The 21,772-nt window shown below is 34.2% G+C and overlaps 1 protein-coding gene across 19 annotated transcripts in view; it reads left to right on the plus strand.

Annotated features, from left to right (window-relative positions):
* Nucleotides 1-21,772, plus strand: part of Gos28 (golgi SNAP receptor complex member Gos28) — a 66,161-nt gene that overhangs the window by 3,297 nt on the left and 41,092 nt on the right. For all 19 annotated transcript variants that reach the window (XM_080160688.1, XM_080160708.1, XM_080160689.1 and 16 more), the window contains exons 2-3: nucleotides 570-691; nucleotides 1,200-1,283. In XM_080160688.1, the coding sequence (XP_080016814.1) occupies nucleotides 570-691; nucleotides 1,200-1,283 (206 nt within the window). The remainder of the gene's footprint in view (nucleotides 1-569; nucleotides 692-1,199; nucleotides 1,284-21,772) is intronic.

Raw genomic sequence — 21,772 nt, forward strand, 5'->3', positions numbered from 1 at the left:
TAGCGTGTGCCAAAACAGGCTATTGGCATACTCAGCTTGACTTGATCCGGATTCTACTCTTCAGGGTATATAACTATCGGTCCTGTGGTTGTTTTAAGCTTTTTTCTTGGGGGGTGGGACACCCCCAACCCCCAAACAATGAAAATTCCCCCCCCCCCTAATTTTTTTTTGCAGAAGATTTCCTTGGTCCTTTTTTTATGCAGAAGATTTCCTTGGTCCTTTTACGAATTTCGCCAAAATTGTTTTTGATCACCTCTTGGGGCAAAGCCCCTAGAGACTAGGGGCAAAGCCGCTAGTGCTTTGTGTAATGGAGAAGAGTAAATTTATTAATAAGTAGGCAAAATGTACTTCTAGTTGTCTAAAATAAGGTTTTGCACTACTTAGGAATTATGACATCTTTTAGCCTTAAGTTGCCTACATACATAGTTACTACTCTTTGTTCGGGCTTGTTAAGCAACTAAGTATGTAAGTGTTTTTGGTAAAGAAAGATCTTTTGACAGAGATATGGTCAAATATTTGATCAGTTGAACGCACTTGATACGATTACCCTAACCAATCTTGAACTACAGGACGTGGAGGATGGGAAGGATTACGGAAACGTGCCCGGGCCCTGGAAAATGACCTGGACACGAAGCTGGTCGCGTACAGCAAGCTAGGAACATCATTGGGAAGAGCAAATAAAGGACCACAGGTATTGTTGCTTATCTTGTTGTTTTGTGGACTTTATGTTAAGAGGACTGTCCGCAACAAAAAATAAATTTTGATATTTCAAAATTTAACCTGAAACTATTGTTCTCTGTTCAATTTAAGGCATATTTTATATTTGTAGAATTATATTTTATATTTGTAGAATTCAGGTTAGATTTTGATAAATAAAATTTATTTTAGTTGCGGACAATCCTTTTAAATTCTGTAATGTAACACAAAGAGCCTGTTTTGCATTGATAACCCCCCAGGCCCCCCGCCCCATTTCTATAATAAATTGAAAGTAAGAGGTGGTAACGGAGGCCTAATATAACCTGACCTAAAGTATTTAACAAACAAACGAAAAATAAACCCTCTCCTTATTTTCAATTTTTTTTTATAAAAATAAGGCGGTTGGGGTTGGCAGTGCTCAATAAGGTACTTTGTGTGAAAGTGATCTCGAATTTATTCAGCTTGTCTTCAATAATACTGTATATTTTATTTTTTTAATTAAGGATAAACAACCATTGATATCTCAATCTGACACAGTAGAGCAGCTAGGAGCCGAGATCCAGGGCTTACTGGACAATCTCACTAAGGTAAGGATTTTTTTTATGTCAACATTTTATTCTACAAAATATTGCTTTGGGTTTCCCTTATTTTGGATGGTTCAAAAAGGGTTTGGGTAAATTCACCACTGCTTATAAATAAGAAATTAGGTATAAGAAAAAATAGTCGTCTTTAAAAGGAAACATTATGATTCTAAACAATTAGGCTGAATTCAATAACGCTAAAAAAATGTAGTTTTAGCTGGATTAAATCAAAATGATTAATATACTTTTAAAACTATTGTGTAATATATTAAAAAACTTGCTTTGTATAAAATACAGATAGGTAGGTATTACTTCAACTATAATTTGATTTTCTTAATTTTTATGTTTCTTCCTCTTTATTCGTTGATTAGCGGCTTCACTACACCCCTATGTTTTTTTACGATTTCTCTAGGGAGGGCGGTGGTACCCTCACTCAAAATAACTAAAGCTTCTTAGGATATATGAGAAGCTACACTGTAAAAAAAGAATTAAATTGGTTCGGCCATTAGCGAGATCCTTCGGTACAAACAGACAGTAGATATCATGTTACTTTATTTTATGGATATGTTTTTATTGTCATATTTTTGTTCTTGTGTATGGTTGTTTTGATATAAGGGGGATGTGGAAAATAACCATTTGGGCAGGGGGGGGGGGTTTACTCGAGAACCCTTAGAGCTAGAGGGAGCTAATTTTGGATTTAAGCTTCTATGGGGCCAAAGTTACTTTTAAAATTATCGTCGACCCCCCACCCCCCCCAAAAAAATTTTTTTTTTGGGGGGGGGTAAAAATTTTTTTTATTGCATTTCTCGCCGAATTAGGCAATTTGGAATCATTTGAGACCATGTTATTTTTTTCAAAAATTTTTCGCCTTACAAGCAACCCTGCGGGGGGACTTAGTCATTTTTTTCAAATTCTCGTTTATGAAGGTATATCTTAAATACAGTATGCTACTCTCTTAGTTTTAAAGATAATTGGATGAAATCTTTTTGATTGTGTCACTAATTACCCCAAGTTTTGGTATCTTTAAAAAAAAACGGCGGCGGGACCGCCGCTCCCGCCGTCCGCCGCCGTTTTCCGCCGCCACCAAAAAAGAAATTTTTTATTGCATTTCTCGCCGAATTAGGCAATTTGGAATCATTTGAGACCATGTTATTTTTTCAAAAATTTTTCCCCTAACAAGCAACCCTGCGTGGGGGACTTAGTCATTTTTTTCAAATTCTCGTTTATGAAGGTATATCTTAAATACTGTATGCTACTCTCTTAGTTTTAAAGATAATTGGATGAAATCTTTTTGATTGTGTCACTAATTACCCCAAGTTTTGGTATCTTAAAAAAAAAAACGGCGGCGGGACCGCCGCTCCCGCCGTCCGCCGCCGTTTTCCGCCGCCACCAAAAAAGAAATTTTTTATTGCATTTCTCGCCGAATTAGGCAATTTGGAATCATTTGAGACCATGTTATTTTTTCAAAAATTTTTCCCCTAACAAGCAACCCTGCGGGGGGGACTTAGTCATTTTTTTCAAATTCTCGTTTATGAAGGTATATCTTAAATACTGTATGCTACTCTCTTAGTTTTAAAGATAATTGGATGAAATCTTTTTGATTGTGTCACTAATTACCCCAAGTTTTGATTCAGTTATGTTAAAAAGTATTATTTAAAAAAATCAGGTTGATATCTTTAAAAATAAGCTCAGAACTCATATTTTTAGCGTTTGGGGGGTTTTTGTGCTCCACAAGCCCTAAGAAGGAAAGTCCCAAAATGAATCTGTAATGGTTCGTTGATTCAGTTATGTTAAAAAAGTATTATTTAAAAAAAATCAGGTTGATATCTTTAAAAATAAGCTCAGAACTCATATTTTTAGCGTTTGGGGGGTTTTTGTGCTCCACAAGCCCTAAGAAGGAAAGTGCCGAAATTCAATTTTCAAAGTTTTATGTGTACATCCAGTCGTATAAGAGAGCCTACAAAAAGAATTAGGTTGATAACTATAAAAATAAGCCCACACGGCCTTCCCAAACTTGGGTAAGGTTGATATCTTTAAAAATAAGCTCAGAACTCATATTTTTAGCGTTTGGGGGGTTTTTGTGCTCCACAAGCCCTAAGAAGGAAAGTGCTGAAATTCAATTTTCAAAGTTTTATGTGTACATCCAGTCGTATAAGAGAGCCTACAAAAAGAATTAGGTTGATAACTATAAAAATAAGCCCACACGGCCTTCCCAAACTTGGGTAAGGTTGATATCTTTAAAAATAAGCTCAGAACTCATATTTTTAGCGTTTGGGGGGGTTTTGTGCTCCACAAGCCCTAAGAAGGAAAGTGCCGAAATTCAATTTTCAAAGTTTTATGTGTACATCCAGTCGTATAAGAGAGCCTACAAAAAGAATTAGGTTGATAACTATAAAAATAAGCCCACACGGCCTTCCCAAACTTGGGGTAAGGGGGGGGGGGAAGTTTGTACAGTTATAGGAAATGAAATTCAGTACTAAAGTTTGGGAGGGCCGTGTGGGTTTGTTTTTAGAGTTATCAACCTAATTCTTTTTGTGAGCTCTCTTATATGACTGGATCTACACATAAAACTTTGAAAATTGAATTTTGGGACTTTCCCTCTAGGGGCTAGTGGAGCAAAAGACCCCCCCAAACACTAAAAATTTAAGTTCTGAGCTTATTTTTAGAGATATTGAGATTATTTTTTTTTCAGAATTTGGAATCATTTGAGACCATGTTATTTTTTTCAAAATTTTTTCGCCTTACAAGCAACCCTGCGGGGGGACTTAGTCATTTTTTTCAAATTCTCGTTTATGAAGGTATATCTTAAATACAGTATGCTACTCTCTTAGTTTTAAAGATAATTGGATGAAATCTTTTTGATTGTGTCACTAAGGGGGGGGGGGGGAGTTTGTACAGTTATAGGAAATGAAATTCAGTATTAAAGTTTGGGAGGGCCGTGTGGGCTTGTTTTTATAGTTATCAACCTAATTCTTTTTGTAGGCTCTCTTATATGATTGGATGTACACATAAAACTTTGAAAATTGAATTTCGGCACTTTCCTTCTTGGGGCTTGTGGAGCACAAAAACCCCCCAAACGCTAAAAATATGAGTTCTGAGCTTATTTTTAAAGATATCAACCTGATTTTTTTAAATAATACTTTTTTAACATAACTGAATCAACGAATCATTACAGATTTCATTTTGGGACTTTCCTTCTAGGGGCTTGTGGAGCAAAAGACCCCCAAAAACTAAAAATATGCGTTCTGAGCTTATTTTTAAAGATATCAACCTGATTTTTTTAAAATAATACTTTTTAACATAACTGAATCAACAAACCTTTACAGATTTCATTTTGGGACTTTCCTTCTAGGGCCTTGTGAAGCAAAAGACCCCAAAAACACTAAAAATATGCGTTCTGAGTTTATTTTTAAAGATACCAACCTGATTTTTTTTAAATAATACATTTTTTAACATAACTGAATCAACGAACCATTGCAGATTTCATTTTGGGACTTTCCTTCTAGGGGCTTGTGGAACAAAAGACCCCAAAAACACTAAAAATATGAGTTCTGATCTTATTTTTAAAGATATCAACATGATTTTTTTAAGGAAACTTTTTGAACATAACCAAACTAGGGAACAATTACATATTTTATTTTAGGACTTTCCTTCTAGGGGATTTTGGAGCAAAAGAACCACAAAACACTAAAAATATTAGTTCTGAGCTTTTTTTTAGAGACATCAACCTGATTTTTAAAAAATAATACTTCTTTAACATAACCAAACTAATAAACCATTACAGATTTCATTTTCGGACTTTCCTTCTAGGGTCTACTGGAGCAAAAGACCCCCAAAACACTAAAAATATTGGGACTTTCCTTCTAGGGGCTTGTGGAGCAAAAGAACCACAAAACACTAAAAATATTAGTTCTGACCTTATTTTTAAAGATATCAACCTGATTTTTTTAAGAACACTTTTTTAACATAATCGAACTTAGTAACTTTTACAGATTTCATTCGATTATGTTAAAAAAGTATTATTTAAAAAAAATCAGGTTGATATCTTTAAAAATAAGCTCAGAACTCATACTTTTAGTGTTTTTGGGGGTCTTTTGCTCCACAAATCACAAGAATAAAAGTCCCAAAATGAAATCTGTAATAGTTCGTTGGTTCGGTTATGTTAAAAAAGTATTATTTTTAAAAAATCAGGTTGATATCTTTAAAAATAAGCTCAGAACTCATATTTTTAGTGGTTTAAGGGTCGTTTGCTCCACAAGCCCCTAGAAGGATAGTCCCAAAATGAAATTTGTAATGGTTTGTTGATTCGGTTATGTTAAAAAAGTATTATTAAAAAAAAATCAGGTTGATATCTTTAAAAATAAGCTTATAACTCTTATTTTTAGTGTATTGGGGGTCTTTTGCTCAACAAGCTCCTAAAAGGAAAGTCCCAAATGAAATCTGTAATGGTTCGTTGATTCGGTTATGTTAAAAAAGTATTATTTAAAAAAATCAGGTTGATATCTTTTAAAATAAGCTTAGAACTCATATTTTTAGTTTTTTGGGGGGATCTTTTGCTCCACAAGCCCCTAGAAGGAAAGTCCCAATATGAAATCTGTAATGGTTTGTTGATTCGATTATGTTAAAAAAGTATTATTTTTAAAAAATCAGGTTGATATCTTTAAAAATAAGCTCAGAACTCATATTTTTAGTGTTTGGGGGGTTTTGTGCTCCACAAGCCCCAAGAAGGAAAGTCCCAAAATGAAATCTGTAATGGTTCGTTGATTCAGTTATGTTAAAAAAGTATTATTTAAAAAAATCAGGTTGATATCTTTAAAAATAAGCTCAGAACTCATATTTTTAGCGTTTGGGGGGTTTTTGTGCTCCACAAGCCCTAAGAAGGAAAGTCCAAAAATGAATCTGTAATGGTTCGTTGATTCAGTTATGTTAAAAAAGTGTTATTTAAAAAAAATCAGGTTGATATCTTTAAAAATGAGCTCAGAACTCATATTTTTAGCGTTTGGGGGGTTTTTGTGCTCCACAAGCCCTAAGAAGGAAAGTGCCGAAATTCAATTTTCAAAGTTTTATGTGTACATCCAGTCGTATAAGAGAGCCTACAAAAAGAATTAGGTTGATAACTATAAAAATAAGCCCACACGGCCTTCCCAAACTTGGGGTAAGGGGGGGGGGGGAAGTTTGTACAGTTATAGGAAATGAAATTCAGTATAAAAGTTTGGGAAGGCCGTGTGGGCTTATTTTTATAGTTATCAACCTAATTCTTTTTGTAGGCTCTCTTATACGACTGGATGTACACATAAAACTTTGAAAATTGAATTTCGGCACTTTCCCTCTAGGGGCTAGTGGAGCAAAAGACCCCCCCAAACACTAAAAATTTAAGTTCTGAGCTTATTTTTAGAGATATTGAGATTATTTTTTTTTCAGAAACCTTTTTTTAACAAAACCAAACTAATTAATCATTGGAGATTTCATTTTTGGACTTTCCTTCTAGGGGCTTGTGGAGCAACAGACCCCCAAAAACACTAAAAATATGCGTTCTGAGCTTATTTTTAAAGATATCAACCTGATTTTTTTTAATAAAACTTTTTTAACATAACTAGATCAACGAACCATTACAGATTTCATTTTGGGACTTTCCTTCTAGGGGCTAGTGGAGCAAAAGACCCCCCCAAACACTAAAAATTTAAGTTCTGAGCTTATTTTTAGAGATATTGAGATGATTTTTTTTGTCAGAAACCTTTTTTAACATAACCAAACTAAGTAATCATTGGAGATTTCATTTTGGGACTTTCCTTCTGGGGGCTTGTGGAGCAACAGACCCCCAAAAACACTAAAAATATGCGTTCTGAGCTTATTTTTAAAGATATCAACCTGATTCTTTTTAAATAATACTTTTTTAACATAACTGAATCAACGAACCATTACAGATTTCATTTTGGAACTTTCCTTCTAGGGGCTAGTGGAGCAAAAGACACCCCCAAACACTAAAAATTTAAGTTCTGAGCTTATTTTTAGAGATATTGGGATGATTTTTTTTAAAAACCTTTTATTACATAACCAAACTAAGTAATCATTGCAGATTTCATTTTTGGACTTCCCTTCTTGGGGCTAGTGGAGCAAAAGACCCACAAACACTAAACATTTAGGTTCTGAGCTTATTTTTAGAGATATTAAGATGTTTTTTTTCAGAAAACTTTTTTAACACAACCAAACTAAGTAATCATTGCAGATTTCATTTTGGGACTTTCCTTCTAGGGGCTTGTGGAGCAACAGACCCCCAAAAACACTAAAAATATGAGTTCTGAGCTTATTTTTAAAGATATCAACCTGATTTTTTTAAATAATACTTTTTTAACATAACCGAACTAAGAAAGCATTACAGATTTCATTTTCGGACTTTCTTTCTAGAGTCTAGTTGAGCAAAAGACCCCCAAAACACTAAAAATATGAGTTCTGACCTTATTTTTAAAGATATCAACCTGATTTTTTTTAAGAACACTTTTTTAACATGACCGAACTTGGTAACTTTTACAGATTTTTATTGTTTTAGGGTCTTTTGCTCCACTAGCTTATAGAAGGAAAGTCCCAAAATGAAATCTGTAAAAGTTACCAAGTTAGGTTATGTTAAAAAAGTGTTCTAAAAAAAAGGAAGTTGATATCTTTAAAAATAAGCTCAGAACTCATATTTTTAGTGTTTTGGGGGTCTTTTGCTCCACTAGCCCCTAGAAGGAAACTCCCAAAATGAAAGGGGGGGGGGGGGCGAAAGTGACACTTTTTGAAACCAAAATTAAAAGTTAAAGGAACTCAACTAAAAAAAAGAGTTACAGGTCTGACATTTTGCATGGCAGTTGCTTTATAGGGGTACAATATAAACTGTGAAGAAACGGCGGCGCAACCGCCGAAAACCGCCGAGAAAAGGCAACAAAAATTACGGCGGGAAATGGCGGTTTTCGCGGTTGCGCCGCCGTTTCTTCACAGTTCCATATTGTACCCCTATAAAGCAACTGCCATGCAAAATCTCAGACCTGTAACCCTTTTTTTAGTTGAGTTCCTTTGTTGACTCTTAGTTTTGGTTTCAAAAAGTGTCACTTTTGCCCCCCGGCCCCCCCTTTGTAATGGTTCCTTAATTCGGTTATGTTAAAAAATCAGATTGACATTTTTAAAAATAAGCTCAGAACTCATATTTTTAGTGTTTTTGGAGTATTTTGCTCCACTAGCTCCTAGAAGGAAAGTCCCAAAATGAAGTCCCAATAAAAAATCAGGTTGATATCTTTAAAAATAAGCTCAGAATGCATATTTTTAGTGTTTTTGGGGGTCTGTTGCTCCACAAGCCCCTAGAAGGAAAGTCCCAAAATGAAATCTGTAATGGTTCGTTGATTCAATTATGTTAAAAAGTATTATTTAAAAAAAATCAGGTTGATATCTTTAAAAATAAGCTCAGAACGATATTTTTGGTGTTTTTGGGGGTCTGTTGCTCCACAAGCCCCTAGAAGGAAAGTTCCAAAATGAAATCTGCAATGATTACTTAGTTTGGTTATGTTAAAAAAGGTTTCTGAAAAAAAATCATCTCAATATCTCTAAAAATAAGCTCAGAACTTAAATTTTTAGTGTTTGGGGGGGGTCTTTTGCTCCACTAGCCCCTAGAAGGAAAGTCCCAAAATGAAATCTGTATTGGTTCGTTGATCTAGTTATGTTAAAAAAGTTTTATTTAAAAAAAATCAGGTTGATATCTTTAAAAAAAGCTCAGATCGCATATTTTTAGTGTTTTTGGGGGTCTGTTGCTCCACAAGCCCCTAGAAGGAAAGTCCCAAAATGAAATCTCCAATGATTACTTAGTTTGGTTTTGTTAAAAAAGGTTTCTGAGAAAAAATCATCTCAATATCTCTAAAAATAAGCTCAGAACTTAAATTTTTAGTGTTTGGGGGGGTCTTTTGCTCCACTAGCCCCTAGAGGGAAAGTCCCAAAATTCAATTTTCAAAGTTTTATGTGTAGATCCAGTCATATAAGAGAGCTCACAAAAAGAATTAGGTTGATAACTCTAAAAACAAACCCACACGGCCCTCCCAAACTTTAGTACTGAATTTCATTTCCTATAACTGTACAAACTTCCCCCCCCCCCCCCTTACCCCAAGTTTGGGAAGGCCGTGTGGGCTTATTTTTATAGTTATCAACCTAATTCTTTTTGTAGGCTCTCTTATACGACTGGATGTACACATAAAACTTTTTTTAGTTGAGTTCCTTTGTTGACTCTTAGTTTTGGTTTCAAAAAGTGTCACTTTCGCCCCCCGGCCCCCCCTTTGTAATGGTTCCTTAATTCGGTTATGTTAAAAAATCAGATTGACATTTTTAAAAATAAGCTCAGAACTCATATTTTTAGTGTTTTTGGAGTATTTTGCTCCACTAGCTCCTAGAAGGAAAGTCCCAAAATGAAGTCCCAATAAAAAATCAGGTTGATATCTTTAAAAATAAGCTCAGAATGCATATTTTTAGTGTTTTTGGGGGTCTGTTGCTCCACAAGCCCCTAGAAGGAAAGTCCCAAAATGAAATCTGTAATGGTTCGTTGATTCAATTATGTTAAAAAGTATTATTTAAAAAAAATCAGGTTGATATCTTTAAAAATAAGCTCAGAACGATATTTTTGGTGTTTTTGGGGGTCTGTTGCTCCACAAGCCCCTAGAAGGAAAGTTCCAAAATGAAATCTGCAATGATTACTTAGTTTGGTTATGTTAAAAAAGGTTTCTGAAAAAAAATCATCTCAATATCTCTAAAAATAAGCTCAGAACTTAAATTTTTAGTGTTTGGGGGGGGTCTTTTGCTCCACTAGCCCCTAGAAGGAAAGTCCCAAAATGAAATCTGTATTGGTTCGTTGATCTAGTTATGTTAAAAAAGTTTTATTTAAAAAAAATCAGGTTGATATCTTTAAAAAAAGCTCAGATCGCATATTTTTAGTGTTTTTGGGGGTCTGTTGCTCCACAAGCCCCTAGAAGGAAAGTCCCAAAATGAAATCTCCAATGATTACTTAGTTTGGTTTTGTTAAAAAAGGTTTCTGAGAAAAAATCATCTCAATATCTCTAAAAATAAGCTCAGAACTTAAATTTTTAGTGTTTGGGGGGGTCTTTTGCTCCACTAGCCCCTAGAGGGAAAGTCCCAAAATTCAATTTTCAAAGTTTTATGTGTAGATCCAGTCATATAAGAGAGCTCACAAAAAGAATTAGGTTGATAACTCTAAAAACAAACCCACACGGCCCTCCCAAACTTTAGTACTGAATTTCATTTCCTATAACTGTACAAACTTCCCCCCCCCCCCCTTACCCCAAGTTTGGGAAGGCCGTGTGGGCTTATTTTTATAGTTATCAACCTAATTCTTTTTGTAGGCTCTCTTATACGACTGGATGTACACATAAAACTTTGAAAATTGAATTTCGGCACTTTCCTTCTTAGGGCTTGTGGAGCACAAAACCCCCCCAAACGCTAAAAATATGAGTTCTGAGCTTATTTTTAAAGATATCAACCTTACCCAAGTTTGGGAAGGCCGTGTGGGCTTATTTTTATAGTTATCAACCTAATTCTTTTTGTAGGCTCTCTTATACGACTGGATGTACACATAAAACTTTGAAAATTGAATTTCGGCACTTTCCTTCTTAGGGCTTGTGGAGCACAAAACCCCCCCAAACGCTAAAAATATGAGTTCTGAGCTTATTTTTAAAGATATCAACCTTACCCAAGTTTGGGAAGGCCGTGTGGGCTTATTTTTATAGTTATCAACCTAATTCTTTTTGTAGGCTCTCTTATACGACTGGATGTACACATAAAACTTTGAAAATTGAATTTCGGCACTTTCCTTCTTAGGGCTTGTGGAGCACAAAAAAAACCCAAACGCTAAAAATATGAGTTCTGAGCTTATTTTTAAAGATATCAACCTGATTTTTTTTAAATAATACTTTTTTAACATAACTGAATCAACGAACCATTACAGATTCATTTTGGGACTTTCCTTCTTAGGGCTTGTGGAGCACAAAAACCCCCCAAACGCTAAAAATATGAGTTCTGAGCTTATTTTTAAAGATATCAACCTGATTTTTTTAAATAATACTTTTTAACATAACTGAATCAAAACTTGGGGTAATTAGTGACACAATCAAAAAGATTTCATCCAATTATCTTTAAAACTAAGAGAGTAGCATACAGTATTTAAGATATACCTTCATAAACGAGAATTTGAAAAAAATGACTAAGTCCCCCCCGCAGGGTTGCTTGTTAGGGGAAAAATTTTTGAAAAAATAACATGGTCTCAAATGATTCCAAATTGCCTAATTCGGCGAGAAATGCAATAAAAAATTTCTTTTTTGGTGGCGGCGGAAAACGGCGGCGGACGGCGGGAGCGGCGGTCCCGCCGCCGTTTTTTTTTAAAGATACCAAAACTTGGGGTAATTAGTGACACAATCAAAAAGATTTCATCCAATTATCTTTAAAACTAAGAGAGTAGCATACAGTATTTAAGATATACCTTCATAAACGAGAATTTGAAAAAAATGACCAAGTCCCCCACGCAGGGTTGCTTGTTAGGGGAAAAATTTTTGAAAAAATAACATGGTCTCAAATGATTCCAAATTGCCTAATTCGGCGAGAAATGCAATAAAAAATTTCTTTTTTGGTGGCGGCGGAAAACGGCGGCGGACGGCGGGAGCGGCGGTCCCGCCGCTGTTTTTTTTTAAAGATACCAAAACTTGGGGTAATTAGTGACACAATCAAAAAGATTTCATCCAATTATCTTTAAAACTAAGAGAGTAGCATACTGTATTTAAGATATACCTTCATAAACGAGAATTTGAAAAAAATGACTAAGTCCCCCCGCAGGGTTGCTTGTAAGGCGAAAAATTTTTGAAAAAAATAACATGGTCTCAAATGATTCCAAATTCTGAAAAAAAAATAATCTCAATATCTCTAAAAATAAGCTCAGAACTTAAATTTTTAGTGTTTGGGGGGGTCTTTTGCTCCACTAGCCCCTAGAGGGAAAGTCCCAAAATTCAATTTTCAAAGTTTTATGTGTAGATCCAGTCATATAAGAGAGCTCACAAAAAGAATTAGGTTGATAACTCTAAAAACAAACCCACACGGCCCTCCCAAACTTTAGTACTGAATTTCATTTCCTATAACTGTACAAACTTCCCCCCCCCCCTTACCCCAAGTTTGGGAAGGCCGTGTGGGCTTATTTTTATAGTTATCAACCTAATTCTTTTTGTAGGCTCTCTTATACGACTGGATGTACACATAAAACTTTGAAAATTGAATTTCGGCACTTTCCTTCTTAGGGCTTGTGGAGCACAAAAAAAACCCAAACGCTAAAAATATGAGTTCTGAGCTTATTTTTAAAGATATCAACCTTACCCAAGTTTGGGAAGGCCGTGTGGGCTTATTTTTATAGTTATCAACCTAATTCTTTTTGTAGGCTCTCTTATACGACTGGATGTACACATAAAACTTTGAAAATTGAATTTCGGCACTTTCCTTCTTAGGGCTTGTGGAGCACAAAAACCCCCCAAACGCTAAAAATATGAGTTCTGAGCTTATTTTTAAAGATATCAACCTGATTTTTTTTAAATAATACTTTTTTAACATAACTGAATCAACGAACCATTACAGATTCATTTTGGGACTTTCCTTCTTAGGGCTTGTGGAGCACAAAAAAACCCCAAACGCTAAAAATATGAGTTCTGAGCTTATTTTTAAAGATATCAACCTGATTTTTTTAAATAATACTTTTTAACATAACTGAATCAAAACTTGGGGTAATTAGTGACACAATCAAAAAGATTTCATCCAATTATCTTTAAAACTAAGAGAGTAGCATACAGTATTTAAGATATACCTTCATAAACGAGAATTTGAAAAAAATGACTAAGTCCCCCCCGCAGGGTTGCTTGTTAGGGGAAAAATTTTTGAAAAAATAACATGGTCTCAAATGATTCCAAATTGCCTAATTCGGCGAGAAATGCAATAAAAAATTTCTTTTTTGGTGGCGGCGGAAAACGGCGGCGGACGGCGGGAGCGGCGGTCCCGCCGCCGTTTTTTTTTAAAGATACCAAAACTTGGGGTAATTAGTGACACAATCAAAAAGATTTCATCCAATTATCTTTAAAACTAAGAGAGTAGCATACAGTATTTAAGATATACCTTCATAAACGAGAATTTGAAAAAAATGACTAAGTCCCCCCGCAGGGTTGCTTGTAAGGCGAAAAATTTTTGGAAAAAATAACATGGTCTCAAATGATTCCAAATTGCCTAATTCGGCGAGAAATGCAATAAAAAAATTTTTTACCCCCCCCCCCAAAAAATTTTTTTTTTGGGGGGGGGTGGGGGGTCGACGATAATTTTAAAAGTAACTTTGGCCCCATAGAAGCTTAAATCCAAAATTAGCTCCCTCTAGCTCTAAGGGTTCTCGAGTAAACCCCCCCCCCCTGCCCAAATGGTTATTTTCCACATCCCCCTTTTACTTTTATAAGATTAAAACCTTGTCAGTTTGATTTTTCTTTAAAAATTGTTTAATATGTTATTATGCGCACTAATGGCCGAGTGCGTTCTAATTTTACTGTTTATCTCTCTTGCGCTTACATTGTTGTACTATGATATTTTTAACAAAAAAAATGAACGTACTATGCAAACATTAATGGTGCTTAGACAGACAGAGAAGGAGAGAGCGCGGGTTTTTCATCACTTCTGCATATTGTCATAATCACAATTGGCGCATTTATGTCAGTAGACATGATCTGAGGCATGCAAGTGTACTACCCACCTCCCAAGGAAAAATTAACAGTGCGGTAGAGATTTGAGGGGTGGATAGATTGGGTAAAACATATAGGAGCCACGTTAACCTTTTTCCCATAATATAGTTCCCCCTCCCCACAAAAAATTCGGAAAGTACTACCCTATAATTTTTTTGACGTTTCAAAACTCACCAACCACCCTCCCAGCCAAAATCGCACATATATTAAGAGGGGGGTGTTAAATGGAAAGAGCCAAGCAATGTGATCGGGGAAGTTTCTGTACATGTGCCTATTTATTTCTTTTGATATTACTTAGATCTTACACCAGATTATCATGTACTCTAATGATTGAAACTTGTAGCTGGCTAAAATAACGATCTACCCCATCCCCTCCTACTGGATGAACAAACTGACCAGTAAGTGACGAGGGAAAAAGCAACCACAATTGACAATTTTTCCCCTTTCATAATATCAGCGTAATTCTATACCTATCAATTAACTAATTGCGGTTATGATGATTTGAAAATGTGACAATAATGTCGGAAGTGATGGAAAACCATGAGAGAGATAAAACATCTGACTAATTTGAGAAGTGAGCGACAGAGTTTTACAGATTCAGCAAAATTTAAATATTAAAGCTGTCTTACATGATTAAAAAAACAATTAATATAAATAAGTTATTAGGTACCTATTAATTTTACATATTTATTGATATGTAAAATCCTTAAAATAGGTCTTTGGATTTCAAACTTCCTAGAAAGGTTTTAATGCATTTTTAGGGTAAGTCAATCCTCTACTACAATGTTATGACCGTGAAATATAATTTAGTAAGCAAAATATTTTAAAGGCTTCCCTGTAAAGCATCATCCAAACAGACCAACCACTTCTGATATATTAATCTACATATAAAAACCTTACTAATTTATGATATAGGACGTATCATTTTATCCTATTCGCAAATCTAGTACATTTAATAATAAAAGCCAAACCCCTTATATTCATAAACATTAGGGTGGGTCGATTTTGGACATTTTTTTTCTAAGGCCAAAGCGGGGATCTGCACTCAATTTATATAGATATAATACACCATTGGATGATTTAAAATTTATCCTAAGTCTTAAAACCGCTGACGACCAGACATTCAATTGTATAGCTATTTGTAAATGGGAGTCAAAAATTTATTGAATCAGAACTATGGCTTCATGGTGTTCCCTGGAAATGCCTTGAGCTGAGTCAGGAACTTTTGTCCGTTTCAAAAAATCTCGTTCCTAGCCTGAGAAAATCTAAAAAACCTCTACAAATTGGACATTCTCAATAAACCTTAAATTTTTTTGGTTTTTTAGTGATTTCTAAGGCTAGGAACGAGATATTTTGAAACGGACAAAAGTTCCTGATTCAGCTCCTCAAGGCCTTGCCAGGGAGCACCATGAAGCCATAGTTCTGATGCAAAAAAAATTTTGAATGTCGTCTTTGCATACTAATAAGTAATGAATTATATTTTTAAGTGGTCTTGTTCTAAAACTTAATTTTTTAAAATTCTTTTTCTGTCTGAAATGTATTTAAGGTTAATTTCATCTGTTGCATATCCCCTCTTTGTCTAATTCCGATATGAACCCACCCTAATAAACATTCCTTACTTTTAACTTTTGCTATTTTTGATGATTGAATATTGTGCGTATTGTATAAACATATTTAGCTTTACCTCTATCCAAGTTATGTTATCCTGTTGAATTCTGAGTTTATAGTACATTAATTTACTCTTATAAGCCTCCTTTTATAAACTAGACTCTTGTCCATATAATGCTGCTAATACTTGCAGTATAGCTTTTCCCTTATCGCTTTGAAACCGATTAATATCCAGTGGATTAGAACCGGTTCTTAGCCATACTGAAAAATTATGTCTAGCATCTTATTTTATCCAGTTTTCTACTAATATAAAAATGTAAAATCAAAAGATTAAAACCAGTTTTTTTTAGCCCGGCCTTTGAAAAAAAAACTACTTTTAAACCTCTAGGGGTTTTGGCCAAAGTTTTGAGGGGGGAGGGGGTATGATTGACTATTACAATGGCACGCATCTTAAATGATAATTTAAATGTTTATTATTTTAGATTATATACTCTTTAATTCAATTTTTAAAACGCGTAAAAATAATTTGCATAAAAGTACGCCAATAGTTTTGACTAGGGTAAATAATACGTCTTAAAGTTTATTTTCTGTACAAAGATCATTGGTTAATTCTGGAAAATATAAAAACCCTCAAGTACGCCATTTTAACACACACACACACGAACCTTAAAAAAACAGGGATTTGAAATCATTCTTCCTCAAAGAAATTTTTATCATTTATTTTTTTTTATTTTTTACATTATTTGATGTTTTTTTAAACTTTTAAATATTTCACTTTATATAATTTGTATGAAGGTAGAAGATGGGTATATTTACCCCTGATTAATTGGTTTCCACGTTATTACGACTATCCTTTAACGAAAGCTTTTTAATTCAACCTTGCTACGAAGCCTTATGTGATGCTAGGGTGTTCTTAGGGAACCACACTAATTACATAATATTATCTTGAGTTAGACAGGCTTTAAGCTATAAACAGACTTATACAATTAGATATGTCAATATCTTTAAGTTATTTATAATCTATATAATGGCACCTTTGAAATAAGCTCATATTATATCAAACCTATATTCGCCTTTTAAGTTATTGAACTCCAATTGTACTAAATAAATTGTTTAATAAGTACTCTTTATACGTCTTATCATTATCTATTACTCCTTATGTTCTTTTCGCTTCATTTATCTTTCTCCCCCCCCCCCCCTCGTTCTCTCTCTTTCTTTATCTCCCTCTCCCTCCTTTCTTTATCTGTCTGTCTCTCTTTTTCCTCCCACCTCTCTCTTCCTCCCAATTTCCATTTTTTTTTTGGTTGTTGACAAAGGAGTGCCAAACTAACCCACGCGGTAGGGGCGTGATTTAAATATATATATAGTACACATTTATTTAAACTTAATTTAGGGGGTTACATATTATTACAACGTAGTTATAAGACTTTGGGTAGCAATAAAATGAGACGTTGGGTACACCTCAAACTGAACCGATTTTTGATTAGTCAACGGATCTAAATTTGTCTCGGACAGGATATAATTAAAAGCCTAAATCGGCCAAGGAATAGCCGAAAACGATATTTTTATACTTAAAATTTAAAATAAAGAGCTAAATGAGTGATTGCCTCTTTCTCTTTTTATCGACAGACGCACTTGGATATATTATTTTCATAATGAATGATATGTATTTCCGATTTTAACGTCAGCTTATGTGTAAATTTGGTGAGCTATATTATTGAGTAGCGTTGTTAAGATTGGATGGAAGAATTTTGTAATGAAATCGAAAGTGGGGTAGAGGATAAGGGATGGGGTAGAACGGGTTATCAAAAAACCAAAACTTCTTGCCAGTGGAACAAATTCCACCTTTTTTTTACCATTATCTATTTCTCCTTATGTCCTTTTTGCTCCCTTTATCTTTCTCCCCCCCCCCCCGCCTCTTTCTCCCTCCCCCTCCATCTTTTATTCTCTCTATCTCTAAATTTTCGTTGCTACTTAAGTTATCGTTCCTTGTTGAACTTATTGAATTGTTTAGTACGTACTCTTTATAACTTTGTACCATTATCTATTACTCCTTATGTCCTTTTTGTTCCCTTTATCTTTCTTCTCCCCTCCCTAGCCTCTATCTGATGACGGGTAATAAAAATCTGAAAATTGAAATGACGCAAATGACGCAAATTCTGACGCAATTCTGAACGCAATTCTCACGTTTATCTAAAAATGCAACATATAATAATAGCTATTAAAACAATTTTCAAGCATAACTTTTATCTTATTAGGATAACAATTAAAAAAGAAAAATATTTTTACCATATGAAATTCGTGATCAAACACCTAATTGAAAAAAATGCAAGACATAGCTTTTATTTTAAGAAAGACTAGGGGCAACGGACGCCCCCAAGAAGCCTCTAGGTGTTCTTAAGGTGGGAGGGGGATAAGTCAACCGCCCTTCTACTTTTGAACTGAGTTTTAATAAGAAATATTCAGAAAAAAATTTGGGGGTGTGATTTTAAATTGGGAGGGTAGAGATACACTCTCCCAAAATAGTTAAAAACCTTCCCTGTACCTAAAAAAAAGCTTAATTGCAAAGGAAAACCAAACAGATGTCATTTTTTAACATTTTTATAAAAAAAACATTGGCGCACTTGTATAAACACCTTATCGCTATCAAGTTTTGGATAGATAATCCAGAAAAATCCAGTTCAAAGGGGAATGCATAAAGAGATGGGGCGAATCGAACCGAAAATAGTTATGATGGACATCTTCCTTTATCCCTCTATCTCCCTCCCCCTCCCTCTTTTATTCTCTCTCACACTTTAGATTTTCGTTGCTACTTAAATTATCGTTTTTTATGAACTTATTGAATTGTTTAGTACGTACTCTTTATAACTTTTTACCATTATCTATTTCTCCTTAAGTTTCGCTCATTCTATCATTCTTCCCATCCCGCCTCTTTCTCTCTCCCCCTCCCTCTTTTATTTTCTCTCATACTTCAAATTTTCGTTGCTTATTAGTAGCCAAGCTACTCTATAATTCGAAATGTCCGTCTGTCTGAGACAAAGTGGGGGAAACGTGATTTTCTCGGCTCCTATTAAAGATAGACAGCTGAAATTTTTAGTGCAGATTCCCATGACAAATGCGCTTCTAATCTATACATTGTTTTGTCCATCTGTTTGTTAATTGGGGTGCTAGATCGATTCCTAGATTTTTTTATTTTTGTAATTTTCTCGACTTCTTTTCAAGACAGACGACTGAAATTTTCAGGGATTAAGTAAATTTGTATTCTACATATTTTTACTAAGTTTCATTAAGATTTGTATATTGATTGGGGTGCTAGGTCGATTCCTAGTTTTTCAAGTTTTCATGATTATCTCAACTCCTGTTCAAGATAAATGGCTGGAATTTTTAGGGATTAATTAAGTCAACATTCTACACATTTCTATAAAGTTTTTTAAAAACATGATAATTGGTTGGGGTGCTAGATCGATTCCTAGTTTTTAAATTTTTCATGATTTTTTCGACTCCTATTCAAGACAAACAGCTGTAATTTTTAGGAATTAATTAATTCAACATTATACATATTTTCACCAAGTTTAATAAAGACTTGCTATTGGTTGGGGTGCAAGATCGATTCCTAGATTTTACGTTTTTCTTCTTAGCCTAATGCTTCAAAAAATATTTTAAAAGGTTTCGTGATTTATTTCATTTATATCTTTTTAGCATACTCAAAAGATTATTTTTTCCTGATGTCTATCAATAAATTTTGACCTTCGCTACTTATGGATGTTGTCATCCTTGTTAAATTATTTTTTTTTTATTTTTTTTATTAGCTTAATTTATTTCAGTATAATTACAAATAACATTAAATAAACTATAATATTTTTGGATTTTTTTTATAAATTAAATACAGTAAAATATTTCACATTAATGAAATAATATGTATAATAATTTGTTTTGTTTTAATAGTTTAATAGTTATTTCTTTCATCGTATTAGAAAGTCGTTTATAATACAATGCTAGACATAGTTTTTTCGTATGGATGAGAACCGGTTCCTATCCACCGGATTCGAATGAATACGAGAAAAAGAAATATTTACTTTATTAGAAAAAAAAACATTTTTAGGTTTGAAAGTAAGTAATATTATCTTAACCCATTAGTGCCGAGCGCCACTTTTATGTAAGTTTCAGGGAAGCTTTATAATGGTCAAAACGGAATTCGTATTTTTTTGTTTTGCTCTAGTGGCGTGCACAGGAAAGTTGCAAAAAAAACCGGTTCGGCTTGGCCATAAATACCAACCAGGCATTAACACCCGTTTTTGGTGCTTTCCCCCAGTTTTAAAACCCGGTTGACCTGTATAAACCCGGTTATTTTGACCAAAAATCGAAAAATGTAATTTTTGAACGCCAAAAGTGAGATGAACACTTTTTAGAACTTTGATACGATCCGTAATTGAAAACTACACAACCTCATGTAATCTAAAGAGCTACAAGTATAATACAAAGCGATTTATTTCAAATTTCGTGTTTAGCCGGCGATTTCGGGTAAAAAAACCCTGTTTTGTTGTTGTTGTCAAAAAAGATCTATTAGTGAAACCGGGTAATAAAAATTTCAGACTCAAAATGGAAATGCCGAACCGGGCCTATATAGGGCGTAAAAAAACGATAAAAAAATCATATAAAAAATAATAATTGAAATAAAACGAATTCACAAATAGATGTACTTGTCAATAAACTTTAGATTTAACGAAAAAAATCAGCGACTTTACTATAAAAACAAAAAAGTTAGATGGGGTATTTTGAATTTTCATGATTTTCAAACTTTGTTGATCTATACCAGCAAACGGAAGTAAGCAAAACTACCTGCTCCAGGGGGAAATGAAAGCCAGGGTAGTAGAGGGGGGATTCATACTGAGAATGATGCAATTTTAAAACCCGGTTCGGCACTAATGGGTTAATATATTGTAAAGGAAAATTCAAAAATTCAGATGGAATATTAATATATGAAGAAGTTCTTTTTTAACTAATTGAATTGTTTAATACGTACTCTTTATAACTTTGTACCATTATCTATTTTTCTTTATGTTCTTTTCGCTTCCTTTATCTTTCTCTCTCCCTCCCCCACCCCCTCATTCTCTCTCTTTCTGTATCTCCCTCTCCCTCCTTTCTTTATCTGTCTGTCTCTCTTTTTCCTCCCACCTTTCTCTTCCTCCCAATTTCCATTGCTACTTGAATTATTGTTCTTGTTGAACTTATTGAATTGTTTAGTACGTACTCTTTATAATTTTTTTTTACCATTATCTATTTCTCCTTATGTCCTTTTTGCTCCCTTTATCTTTCTTCCCCCCCCCCCCCCGCCTCTTTCTCCCTTCCCCTCCATCTTTTATTCTCTCTATCTCTAAATTTTCGTTGCTACTTAAATTATCGTTCCTTTTGAACTTATTGAATTGTTTAGTACGTACTCTTTATAACTTTGTACCATTATCTATTTCTCCTTATGTCCTTTTTGTTCCCTTTATCTTTCTTCCCCCCCTCCCCAGCCTCTATCTCCCTCCCCCTCCCTCTTTTATTCTCTCTCACACTTTAGATTTTCGTTGCTACTTAAATTATCGTTTTTTATGAACTTATTGAATTGTTTAGTACGTACTCTTAATAACTTTTTACCATTATCTATTTCTCCTTATGTTTCGCTCATTTTATCATTCTTCCCATCCCGCCTCTTTCTCTCTCCCCCTCCCTCTTTTATTTTCTCTCAAACTTAAAATGTTCGTTGCTTATTAGTAGCCAAGCTACTCTATAATTCGAAATGTCCGTCTGTCTGAGACAAAGTGGGGGAAAACGTGATTTTCTCGGCTCCTGTTAAAGATAGACAGCTGAAATTTTTAGTGCAGATTCCCATGACATATGCGCTTCTAATCTATACATTTTTTTGTCCATCTGTTTGTTAATTGGGGAGCTAGATCGATTCCTAGATTTTTTTATTTTTGTAATTTTCTCGACTTCTTTTCAAGACAGACGACTGAAATTTTCAGGGATTAAGTAAATTTGTATTCTACATATTTTTACTAAGTTTCATTAAGATTTGTATATTGATTGGGGTGCTAGATCGATTCCTAGTTTTTCAAGTTTTCA

The sequence above is a fragment of the Acartia tonsa genome, chromosome 5 (genome assembly GCF_053477335.1).
Source record: "Acartia tonsa isolate MP-2025a chromosome 5, ASM5347733v1, whole genome shotgun sequence".
Classification (NCBI taxonomy): domain Eukaryota; kingdom Metazoa; phylum Arthropoda; class Copepoda; order Calanoida; family Acartiidae; genus Acartia; species Acartia tonsa.